Below are 11,792 nucleotides of genomic sequence, written 5' to 3' on the forward strand. Positions count from 1 at the left end.
AAGCTTAAAGGGTCTCATGCACGCCTTCTCATGCTTGATGCGCATGGAGCCCTGTCAAGGCGGGGAAAGCATGTCAGTTGTCAGAGCCATGTCAGAAGCGGCCGTACCTTGAAGTTGAACTGCCGGTTGCCCTGCGTCTGCAAATCTGTCGTTGCACAGCAGTGTGTCTAGAGATGATCCCAGAATTTGCGAACGATGCCTTGCCACGGAGCGCAGCAGGATGTCGTAAAATGGCGATCTGAGGCTGTAGAGAAGTCCTGACTAAAGCCTCGCGAATCTGATCCAAGTCGATCGCTTAAAGCAGGAGATCACGTGTGTTGAGAGCTTTTGGTCTAGCGTCCGCGGTCTCGACCTCCATCCTTCCTCTTCCTCACGAAAAGACCCTCTTATCGACAGACCCCATCTCTGGGCATAGGCGTGACCCCGCATAATGGTTGACAGCTGCATTGGCTTCTCGCTCGAAGCCGCGAGCTATTTTGGTTCCTCAAGGCACAAGGCAGCCTCTAGACCCCTGACCGGCCCTCGCCTGCCACGATGGCACTCTTCTATGGTAGAGCCTTATCCGGTCGCTGCAAAGTCTGGCTTTAAGGCTAGGTTAGACCTCGAACGCAAGTGAATAGCGCTGGGGTTATCGCATGTGCCGTGCGCTACACTGGCATCCCCAAGCAATGTTCAGCTGTGGCTGATTAGCCCCTGGTCGCAACGTCGAAAAGGACAAGCCTTGCCGTGTTTTTTTGGTACATCTCTTCGTCTGACATTGCCCTTTTGACCCCTGTCTTTCATTTTTCTTACATGTCCAGAATAGTATTCTGTTGTTCGCTTGTTCTGTATTTCGCGCGCATAGTCCAGCAGACAAAGAGCAGGGACAAGTCAGAACAACCAGGTCCTTGGCAACAGCAGACCCCGATAGACTTTCTCTATTCGCAAGTAGCATCGAACTCTATCGGCGACTTGTTGGTCTCTACAGTCTTCGACTCAGCGCAACAAGCCTCGTGGGCTCTATTCTTATTACTGTTGACATTCTCGTATAGCATACAAGCCTTACGCGGGGTCCTTGTGCGGCCTGACGTTCACCTCTCAAGCATGTCCAAGACATGGCTGGACATGGCGTTCATCTTCTGGGCCTACACGAGGTACGGCTGTGCGCGTATCGTAGCCTAGACAGGTAGTCTAGCGAATGTGGCTGCCATACTTGTCGATATCGTACAGAGAATTTGCTATGGACGCCGACATGAGGTTTTCGCGAGTATCGTGCCATGGAAGATCTGGATGGTCAGGTCGACTGGATTGCTCAAGATCGTCCAATACCATGCAGTGGAACGGCTTGAGTATTCGTGTTGCGGAAGCTCGATGGATATATAAGTCCATCATGAGTTGCCCTACTCGTATCCTCACCAGTTCAAACATTCTCATACTTGCTCATTAGCATCGAGAACAACTCTTCCTGGCTCATCATTCGCATTCGCTATCCACTATGCGGCAATCACTCTTCTTAGGCGTTACTGCCCTCCTCACTTCACAAGCTTTAGCTGGCGACAACAAGTGGCTCAGCCCCGAGTACAAGCAAATCTTCCAATCCCCTCTCCCCTCTCCGATTGATAAGGTACCTCGTTACACCTACACCAATGCAACCACTGGGAACTCCATCGACTACTATGAGATCGATGTCAAGCCATTCACACAACAGGTCTACCCTGGGTTGAAGCCTGCCAACCTTGTTGGTTACGATGGCATGTCTCCTGGCCCTACTTTCCGCATGGAAAAGGGACGAGAAGCAGTCGTACGATTCAAGAACCATGGCGACAAGGATCTCTCGGTTCATCTTCACGGCTCTTACAGTCGAGCACCCTTTGATGGTTGGGCTGAGGACGTAACTAAGCCTAATCAGTACAAAGACTACTGTAAGTACATGCACGCTTAGTATACACTTCGCCACTAACCTCGCTTAGATTACCCCAACCACCAGAGCGCTCGCACTCTGTGGTACCATGATCATGCTGTTCACCACACTGCTGAGAACGCTTACTTTGGCCAAGCTGGCTTCTACATCCTGCATGACCCTGCTGAGGATGCACTGGGTCTGCCTTCTGGTCCTAAGTACGATCTGCCTCTAGCACTGTCCTCCAAGCAGTACAATAGTGATGGAACTCTCTTCGATCCCAAGGACGAGACCACCTCGCTCTGGGGTGATGTCATTCACGTCAACGGACAGCCATGGCCCTACCACAAGGTCGAGCCTCGCAAGTACCGTCTCCGATTCCTTGATGCCTCCATCAGCCGAGCCTTCAAGCTCACATTCGAGGCTGATGGCAAGGCCATTCCCTTCCATGTGATTGGTGCCGACACTGGTCTCTTGACCAAGCCCGTACAGACCAGCAACCTTGAGATCTCTATGGCCGAACGCTGGGAGGTTGTCTTTGACTTCAGCCAATACGCTGGCAAGAACGTCACTCTCAAGAATGGCCGTGATGTCCAGCACGATGAGGACTACGCAGCCACCGACAAGGTCATGCAATTCATCGTTGGCAAGGACGTCTCGAGCCAAGCCGGTAACGGCAACCTTCCTTCCACTCTTCGCACTGTTCCCTTCCCACCAAAGAAGAGCGGAATCGACAGGAGCTTCAAATTCGGCAGGACCGGTGGCCAGTGGACTGTCAACGGCCTCACTTTCTCTGATGTCAACAACCGCATCCTGGCTAAGCCTCAGCGTGGTGCCATCGAGGTTTGGGAGCTCGAGAACTCCAGTGGCGGCTGGTCGCACCCAGTTCATATCCACCTTGTCGATTTCCAGATTCTGTCTCGCTCCGGTGGCAAGCGCCCTGTCCTTGATTACGAGAAGGAAGCACTCAAGGACGTCGTCCTTCTTGGCGAGAACGAGAAAGTCACAGTCATTGCACGCTATGCTCCTTACGACGGTGTCTACATGTTCCACTGTCACAACCTCATCCACGAGGACCACGACATGATGGCTGCCTTCAATGTCTCTAGTCTTGGCGACTGGGGCTACCCCGAGACTACCACGTTCATCGATCCAATGGAGGAGAAGTACCGCAGCAAGGCCATCAGCTCGAACGATGACCAGCAGTCTTTCATCATGGACAAGATGTCCAAGTTCGAGGCTATGGAGGCTTACAGCAACGTTGAGAAGCTCGAGAAGGCTCTTGAGGACTACCAGCTCAACGGTCCCCCCAAGACCACCCTTTCTACTATCACTGTCAAGTCATCAACCTCATCAGCTGGCGGCTCATCGACACCAGCGGGTTCGGTAACAACGATGCCTCCGGCTTCGACAATCACGTCAGCGGCGAGGGTGACGAGCACGAGCACCAAGAAGAATGATGACAGCAAGAAAGCGACGACCACAACCAAGAAGAACAAATAAACTGGAAAAGCGGACGAACTGTATATATCAAAAGACCCTTGTACATATTGAAATGTTTTCATGAGTTTATGAGTAAACGAATCTTGTTACATTTCAAATAACTATTTGCAGCTTCTGCACACAAATACATGATGGCTTCCCTCAGCGTAGGTCCCTTTACTGACACTCCACTTTTCCAATATGCATACTGGATGTAAAGGATACCCATCCATTGAACTGTTCATTAGCATCCAGAGAGATCGAGCAATGTGCTAGCTGAACCCCTTGGCCCTGGCATCCCATCCAAGTGGGACTTGGTGCGCGCAAGTAAGGGACCAACATCGTGGCAAGCATTTTCAACGTGCTTCACCACCCGATCGGATCAGGTACGGGTCTCTCCTCCACATCTGGTCGGTCCATCCTCGCATTCTCTTTTCGCTTCACAATCCGGATTGACAGCCCTACCCAGCCGCCCTCGCTACTACTCCTTCACCACCCTCAGCTCAGCCACATCCCTGCCAAGAGCCACCTATACGGCAAACACAAGCGAGTCGATAGCCTTTTTTGGACCCTACTCGTCGCACGTTTCTCCCCAACCATTGGAGTAGCGTGCGGGTAAGATCAATGTCGGGACCTTGGAATGGCAAGGCTGGTTTGTGACGGTTTATGGAGTATGGAGGTCATGTGTGCCACGTGTGTTGGTGCTCTTGCTCTTGCTCTTTCCAACAAGCACCTCCTGCTCTTGACTGCAAGAGATACATACGTCATGTGAACAGACCCCGCTGGGGGTCGAGTGAGAGAGACAGAACACTGAACAACAGAACAACAGAATATACTGATTTTACTGCTTCGCGCGGTTACCCCTGGCTTACTGCCCTGCGCGGTTACACCTTCACTTATTGCATTTACTGCAACATGGTTGCTCGGGTCTGCCGATCAACGGGTGGTTGCCGACAATCTAGAATTTGGGTGCCCAGGATTGTGGTTCGCTGGGACTATGGTAAGAGGATTCAAGCTTTGGTGAGCCTTTGGATGTTCTTTGTCCGAAAGGCGGGTCCGGCGGGTAGCGGTTAGGGGAGAACAAAGAAACGGAGACCGAAATCGCAGCGTTGGAGGCAAAAACTTCAGAATGTTCAGGGCAGCATCGTGAAGGGTTTCGAAATTTCGAATGAGACCTGCAGATACTTAAAACAAGATGTATGTCCGCGCCAACACAATCTCAACGCCCTTATTTTCGTCTTGCACATGAGACCTCAGAGTCTTCTCGAATGCGTCCGTCCAAGACGCGGCAATCCTTCTCTTGGGTTTTCCAGTACAGTTGACTACCTGCGCAATGATATGTATGCGCCAGAGTGAACCAAGCTGAGCGAAGCCCATGTTTGCGCAAAGATCGCCCCGTCATGGAAGCCATCTTCGGTGCATTCGAAATCGCAGACAATCTGGACGTTGGAGATGGCGGCACATTGAAAGGGTTCCATAGTCAATAGCCATCGATGTAGACTGACGCAGTTAAGAGCTGAGAAGAGACCTAAGCCAAACGGCAAATGCTGCGTCTCGGCGTATATTTGGCGGCAAGTTTAGAGCAGCGCAAGAGCATTGCGATGTTTACTCTAGTTTGAGGTCCTCTAGTTGCGGGCGTCATATCTGATCTTCTAGGTTTGACCTCTGAGAGCGTAGGCGAAGATCTGGTTGCGCAGTTCAGGCGGTAGATGTAATAAAGGCGAGTTCTGTTGATTTCGCGTTGCGCTGCAGATCGTCAGTGCTGTTGCCTTTTCTTGATTAGAATTGAACTTGCATCTTGGATGATTTCCTGCTCGTAGCTTTGACCTTGGGCTTTGTTTTAGATCACTTTTCATTCTTACCGCCATCCTGTAGTTTCTTCAGCCGGCGTGCATTGATGGTCCGCGTCACTATCCAGACTATGTTCTGCAGAGTGGCATTCTCAACTGAACTTTGCATGCTTGATAGAGGTCCAGAGGATAAGGTAGAAATTATAGGTCGTATCAGGGTAAGTGCAATTTGAGAGGTCTGAGAAACAAGTTGTGTTAGGATGAAGAAAGTGCTGATGCACCAATGCAAAGAAAACCCAGTAAAGAAATTTAGCAAAGCGATTTCGATGTATGGCAGCGATGGTCCAAGAGGACTTCATATTAAGAAAGAGTGATGCGTGCCGCTTGAGGGAAAGAGGATTTGAGGCCGAAGACTGCGACATTTGTTACTGCGAAGCATAACAATTGAACTTCATGGCGCCCTAGTCGCCCTGCAAGATCTTCCACCACCTTTAACCTCGAGCTGGAGGACTCTGTTCGCTCCGGTGGACTCGTCGTTCAACATAGTTGAAAGGATGCCAGCTTTTGCCGTGTACGACAGGCGGGAGTTGAGGAAACAGACAATCAGCTGTTAGTCGTGGTCCCGTGTACTTCGCTTTTATGCAGAGATCAGCGGCATCGCTCTGGAATACACACTGATGCCGAATTCGGGACCGGGATTGTGACGTCGGATGTCTAGCTGCGGAAGATTCTGAATTCGATAACGATTATAATCCCCAACTTGTCACGCCTCAAGAAGGATTCCAAGTCACGTACGTCCTGGAGATGAGTGGAATGCTATCAACTACTGCTGGGAAGCCACTGTCATCTCTATTTGAGACCTGATGGTTGAGGACTTCGATCCTATCGAGTGCCGGAAAGATCCTTCTGAGAACCAGTTTGCTGTTTGTGGACCAATAGCCTTGGATCCACCAGCAGCCTTTCAAATTTGTAGTCGTCAAAGAAAGCTGCCTGATCGGCTTGCGGTGGTAGAGCCTCGAGGGCTTTGGCTGCTTATTTGAGGACCCAAACATTAGCACAGGCGAACGTGCCAAGTTGATAAGGGTGGAGGGAATTTTCGGAGTAGATCTGACTAAACGTGCGAAGAAGAGCCACGCCGCTACTAAGCTCCACATATAAGAGCGTGAATTTAGAGCTTAACAGCTTATAGTTCAAAGGCTAGAAGACGCATTTTTCCGTGGACACTTTACCTCCGAGCGCGTACTTCCATATACGATCGTGTATCTCGGCAGGTAGTCGTAGTAATGGCGCCTATTGGTTCTCCTTCACCGTGCGCAAATATGTCAACGACAATGCACCAGATAGTTTCTTGCTTTTGTTATCTGGTTTTAATCACTTACAAATCCTTCTCCCCTCCTTTGGAGTAACGTTGAGGATACCAATTCCAAACTTATGGTATCCACAAGCAGGTCTCTTGATAATTCTGTTGCTTGCCTTTGTGACGTTATTACTCTGGGACTTCGCCTCCGTGGTTGGTTGTGGGCTACCATAACGTTTTGTTATTGCAGCTTGTCGTGATATGTGACTGAAGGGAAACAAGGATTCTTGTTCATTCAGGGACAGGCCAAGAGGGGTGCTCATGACTTTGTCACGCTAGTGCGAGGTAGTGAGTGAAGGCAGGTGGGGTTAGACTGCATTCAGGTTGACCACAATTCAAGATAGTCAAATGAAGTCCAACCTTACACATTAGATACGCGGCGTTGTTCGCATGGATCTGTCATAGTGCCATATTCTTCGACAACGACACCGGTGGACCACGATATCCGCGCTCGTTGCTTGGGGTACGCCTGGAGCGGATCCATACCAATGAATCATCTGGAGACACAATCAGACAAGGTCTCAATGTCATTCTTAGGAATCCCGTGCTTACTAGGAAAGACAATATGCGTAGTGGCCCATATGTTCGCCCGAGCCTTCTACTGTCAAGCTGATCGCAGTATCATTCAGGTCGGACTTAAGCGTCCCACGGATGTACTCCTGGACTTTGTCGAAGGTGGACTTGGACGAATGTCCTTCGATGGAAGGATTGAGCACTACAATCTCAAGATTTTCAGATTTGGAAGATCTTGAGTAAGCACTGCGAGACCCTTGAAACGAGCTAGGAGGTAGCCCTTATCGCTTGGAGAGATCAGTTCAAGCCGCATAGCCTTCGTGTCCTCGCGCTGGTGCGGCTTCAGTTGCTTGATAGCAGGCTTTATGCGGGCAGCTGATCGAACGCCAAAGCATTCAGCTGCAGCGGTAGTAATGCGGTCTCTGAGTAGATTTGACGACAGCTCTGAAGCAATGTAATGTTGATGTCCGGCTCGTTCGACGTGGACGTGACCTTGGAGCCATGGAATCTGCTGCCCAAGAGTGTACTGCCAGATGCGATTGCAAATCTCTAAGGGCAGGCGTAACAGCGGTAAGGTCTGGTTGCTCTTTATTCTGCACAACTTGTCAGCGAACAACACCTGCCATTGCGATCAACAGCAGTTGCTTACAGATCTATCTCTTTCCTTTTGGGGGTGGCGTTCAGTAACCTGTTCTTGTACTTGTGATAGCAACGAGCGGGTCTCTTGACAACTTTGTTGCTATCTTTTGTAATGCTACTCTTCGCTGGCTCTGCAATTGTGGTAGGTTTGCGAGGCGCCATATCGATTGGGGTGCCAGCGTGTCGTAAAGAAGTTGTAATGAGGTAATGAGGTGGAGGATCGGTATCATCGTCACTTCGAAAAGAGCCCGGGTGAGGCGCAAACAGGCTGTTACGCTAGCGCGGGGCGGTGAGGGACGAAGGTGAGGTGAGAATGCGCCGCGAAGCGGGACGCCCAATCAGGATAATGTTGTGAGCAGTGAGCTATACGCGCAGACAGTGCTTAGTAGCTAGAGCAATGTACATGAGAACAGGAAGCAACAACACGCATTGATGACGAAGACCGGAGGTAGATGTAAGGCGAAAGGAATACATTACTAGCAGTCCTTCTATCAATCGAGTATCAGAGCGGTCTAGTAACACAGGATCAGCGGTTTGCAAAGCGAATCCGCGCTTTCGCCGAAGCGTGATCTGAGCAAATCCTGGTCACATTTCGATAGGGATGCTAGTTCTCCAAAGAGGCGGCTCGGGACCTCAGGAAACCCTTCGCAGTGACCGGCATTTGAGTGTTGCAGTGCTACTAAGAGCTTACCAATAGATATCGGTCCTCATTCTGACCACCTTAGGGGCGGTCGTGCAAGGTAACATGAGCGGCCTCAGTTACGATTTGTTGATCCATTGCATGTAATGCGTGTACAACCATTGTTCCGTGGTTGTGACAGCAAAAGCAATCTGAGGCAGACGTGCGCGGAGGCTCCTCGAGAGACCAAGCTTCAGCTTTGCGAGAACCTGGCTGTGCATATCGACCCTGTAGCCGAGGACACAGAGTTCGATCCGTTTGAGAGCTGGCAGCTTGTGGACGAGCGTGGCACTCACCGCAGGGCTCCAAGCCTGCATCAAGTGATCAGGATCAAGATGCAAGACTTCGACATGGAGCGAGGTGATCTGTGTGTGCTGATAAGGCCGCAGTTGACTGACTAGTGCTGTAAAGTCTTGGGCAAGACGACGCCGTGAACGCATTGAGCTTGTATGGTAGAATGGCGGTGTCATGATAGATTTGGCGACAAGTACGCAAAAGTGCCATGGCATTGACATGATCGGACGGCTTCAGGCGTAGCTTGGAGCTATTGTGACGGGCGCGGTAGACTTATACCTTGGTGTTGCTGAGGGCGTAGGTCCAGATACGGTTGCGGATTTCTGGTGGAAGACTCAAAAGAGGGGATTTGCTGTTGCTGTCCACACCGGAAAACCTTCAACATTTGGCCGCATACAATACAAGAGAGCGGGAGCTTTCACCACGAATCAGCAACATACAGTATCTTCTCGCTCGCTCTCGGTGCGACGTGGAGCATCCTAGATCTGAACTTGCGATAGCCTCTCGCACCTCTCTTGGCAACTCGACTGTCAACGTTCGCAGTAAGCTGCAATGACTGAGCAGCGCCCGTTATGACCTTGCGCGGAGCCATGCTGCAATTGCTTAATCAGCGCGTGAACGGTTGTATGCGTTTGTGTACCGTGGAGGAAGTCGAGGTTGGGGTGGTGGTGTGCTGCCCAGGTAAAATCGGACGTACGTCTAAGCAGCATGTTAGTTCCCATCGGCACAAGAACCAAGAACCAATAGTCAAGAAAGCGAGAAGTGCAGTCAGAGAGAAGATTGTAAACTCGTCAATGAAAGTGCCTCGGCGAATCGAAGAGTCTGATCGCAGAGCAATCTAACATCCTCGACTCAAGCCCGGCTCCTTCTCCGCCTAAGGATGACGATAACAGTTTTCATCATTGCACAGCATACTTGTAATTAGGGAAAAGCACGTACATTGAAACAGCGTCGTGCGCTTTGCTACCGCAACGGTACGGTCTCGTGCTGAAAGCTCAGTAGTCCAGGTCCACGGTATCGTCCTTCTGCACATCCGGTCCCTTGGCCTGGTGCCAGGGGTCCCACTCGTCACTCTCTTCATCTTCGTCACGGCCGTTCTTTCGAGCCTGCTCGCGCTTGAGCCTCTTGTCTCTCTTCTTGGCCTTGTACTTGTCTCGGTTCCTCTTGTTCTTGGCTTTTGTCCTTGGGCTGCTTGTCTTCCATTGCTGAGACTTCAGCTTCTCGACACGGCCAGATGCGACCTTGCCTGCTTCTGTAGCCATTGTGGGAGTGGGTTGGGAAGCCGGAGAATCGACGTTGGCTAAGTCTTCAGTGACTGACTTCTCAGCTTCTCCCTCCTCAGATCCATTGCCGTTGTCTCTTTGTTGCCTTCGCTTGCGAATGATAGCCTGGATTTCGGAGTGCCTGAACATAGCGATTTGTTCGTCGGTGAGGGTGCGCGGTGTGCCATCTTCGTAGTAGCCTAGTCCACCTTCTTCCTCCTCGTAACATTCCTCAGCAAGCTCATTCTCAACACCATGAAAGATGTGCTCAGGTTCAGGCGCGTGCGGGAGATGTTTCGCATGGAAGTCGCGTAGATCATCCTACAAAATCTTAGCGTGACTTTATACGATGTACAAGTGGCCGTACCACCGTGACCGTAGGAAGTTGGAGCACCATCGTGATTGTGTGCGATAGAGAACCAGTCAGTGATGCCCTCTGTGGGGCGGCTGTCACCTTTCTGAGAACATGGTGTGGAGGTAGAAAGGTGTAAGTGTTCAAGATGCAGATCAGTCGCGCGTTCACGTGCGCTTGGCATTCCCGCGGCGATGACGTCTACCCCTCCGCACTGTACAACTATCAACACCACCTATGTAAATACCACACGATAACTATGAGACCTTTTGTATATCTTCTTGCAAGCGTCTGCCTGTTCCTCGCATGCACCGCCGAATCGCGACCGTTTAAGACCATTTTGAAGTCGTTCAACGAGCAGTCACCACTGCGAGACTACATCATGCCCTCCACGAACGAAGCGTCCACTGGGATCATCATATCAGACGTAATCGGAAAGGTGCAAGATATTGCTATCTTCAGCGGCCTCACGCGCAACATCGACGCAGTGTCTGGGCGTCTTGAAGACGCAGCACAGAACGCCACAGTGCTTGCGCCAGACAACACTGTCATGAAGAACCTGAAGAGGAAGCCTTGGGAAGATCCAGAAGATTACAATGAGTTCGGTGCGCAGGCGTACGAGGGTGTGAACGGATCGGACCGTGCACACAGCAACCTCGAGCGGTTCGTCAAGAGACACATCGTACCGGAGAGTCCGTGGGAAGAAGGAAAGAAATTGAAGACGCTTGCTGGCAATGAAGTCTGGTGGGAGTTCAAGAACGGCCAAAAAACGGTAAGTGGTTAGGGTCCTAGTGGTGGAGCCCTTCCCATGCCCAACCCACAAGATCATCTTGGAAAATACCAACATTATATTATTTCTTTGTCTCAAAACATTCATCAAGTCACACAACTGGAGAAGGGTGAGGTGGCCGAGTTGGGTAAGTTCAGCAGTTCACGTCAATACCTTCAATTCCTAACAAAATACAGTTATGGCGCCAGGTTAAGGTTCTTTCTCCTTAGCATTGCTTAGCAATAAGCTTCCTGGTCACGAAAGTGGCGCGGGTTCGAGTCCCGTCCTCATCAGCATTCGTTCGACAGTAGTTGAGCACTCCAGGATATTTCTTTTTGTCATAGTGGGTGTTGTGGGATGAAGGTCCGGAACGGCGCTATTTAGCGACGCTACGCTTTAGCCCTACCACCACGACTATTTTTTGGCTAACCCCTTTCAATCTCTGAGTCTATCCTGTGTCTTCCTTTCGATTCTGCCATTCATTGAATATCCAGCATGCGCCGCTTTTCAGTGTTGCGATATGTGCTGACGAAACTGCGCAGATCCAGCCCGGCAACATCGAAGTCACGAGCATTGCTGACAAGGTCGCCAACGGCGAGATCTGGGTTCTCGGGGGATCTTTGTCGTAGGACTCCTTGCAGTGTCCTTCATCATGGCTACGAGACGTGCCTTACCCCATGTGGCAGTTCGAAGCGTGGAGGCAGTGTTGATCATTGTAGCTCATAGACTTTGTCCTCAATATGACCAATGTCCTTCGAGACCCTAAACCTTACACT

The 11,792-nt window shown here is 50.8% G+C and overlaps 5 protein-coding genes across 5 annotated transcripts; 2 read left to right on the forward strand and 3 right to left on the reverse strand.

The window, feature by feature from the left end:
- Positions 1-1,474: 1,474 nt before the first annotated feature.
- On the forward strand, positions 1,475-3,382 carry BU25DRAFT_425414 (uncharacterized protein; the record flags this gene model as incomplete). The annotated part of the gene is made up of 2 exons (XM_033708348.1): positions 1,475-1,901; positions 1,950-3,382. The coding sequence occupies 2 exons, from the start codon at positions 1,475-1,477 to the stop codon at positions 3,380-3,382; spliced, it is 1,860 nt and encodes a 619-aa protein (XP_033556884.1).
- Positions 3,383-5,747: 2,365 nt separating this feature from the next.
- Positions 5,748-6,413, reverse strand: BU25DRAFT_204317 (uncharacterized protein). The gene has a single exon (XM_033701126.1). The coding sequence runs from the start codon at positions 6,303-6,305 to the stop codon at positions 5,922-5,924; it is 384 nt and encodes a 127-aa protein (XP_033556885.1). The 5' UTR covers positions 6,306-6,413; the 3' UTR covers positions 5,748-5,921.
- Positions 6,414-6,969: 556 nt separating this feature from the next.
- Positions 6,970-7,868, reverse strand: BU25DRAFT_204315 (uncharacterized protein). The gene is made up of 3 exons (XM_033701125.1): positions 7,671-7,868; positions 7,061-7,614; positions 6,970-7,005 (listed from the first exon to the last, which is right to left on the reverse strand). The coding sequence occupies exons 1-2, from the start codon at positions 7,820-7,822 to the stop codon at positions 7,224-7,226; spliced, it is 543 nt and encodes a 180-aa protein (XP_033556886.1). The 5' UTR covers positions 7,823-7,868; the 3' UTR covers positions 6,970-7,005; positions 7,061-7,223.
- A 1,760-nt stretch (positions 7,869-9,628) lies between these two features.
- On the reverse strand, positions 9,629-10,292 carry BU25DRAFT_425415 (uncharacterized protein; the record flags this gene model as incomplete). Its single annotated transcript, XM_033708349.1, has 2 exons — positions 9,629-10,216; positions 10,263-10,292. 2 exons carry the CDS (start codon positions 10,290-10,292, stop codon positions 9,629-9,631), a joined length of 618 nt encoding a protein of 205 aa, XP_033556887.1.
- A 181-nt stretch (positions 10,293-10,473) lies between these two features.
- On the forward strand, positions 10,474-11,296 carry BU25DRAFT_204360 (FAS1 domain-containing protein). Its single transcript, XM_033701127.1, has 2 exons — positions 10,474-11,164; positions 11,214-11,296. The coding sequence occupies exon 1, from the start codon at positions 10,507-10,509 to the stop codon at positions 11,029-11,031; it is 525 nt and encodes a 174-aa protein (XP_033556888.1). The 5' UTR covers positions 10,474-10,506; the 3' UTR covers positions 11,032-11,164; positions 11,214-11,296.
- The last annotated feature ends 496 nt before the right edge of the window (positions 11,297-11,792 follow it).

The sequence above is a fragment of the Macroventuria anomochaeta genome (assembly GCF_010093625.1).
Source record: "Macroventuria anomochaeta strain CBS 525.71 unplaced genomic scaffold BU25scaffold_42, whole genome shotgun sequence".
NCBI lineage: Eukaryota > Fungi > Ascomycota > Dothideomycetes > Pleosporales > Didymellaceae > Macroventuria > Macroventuria anomochaeta.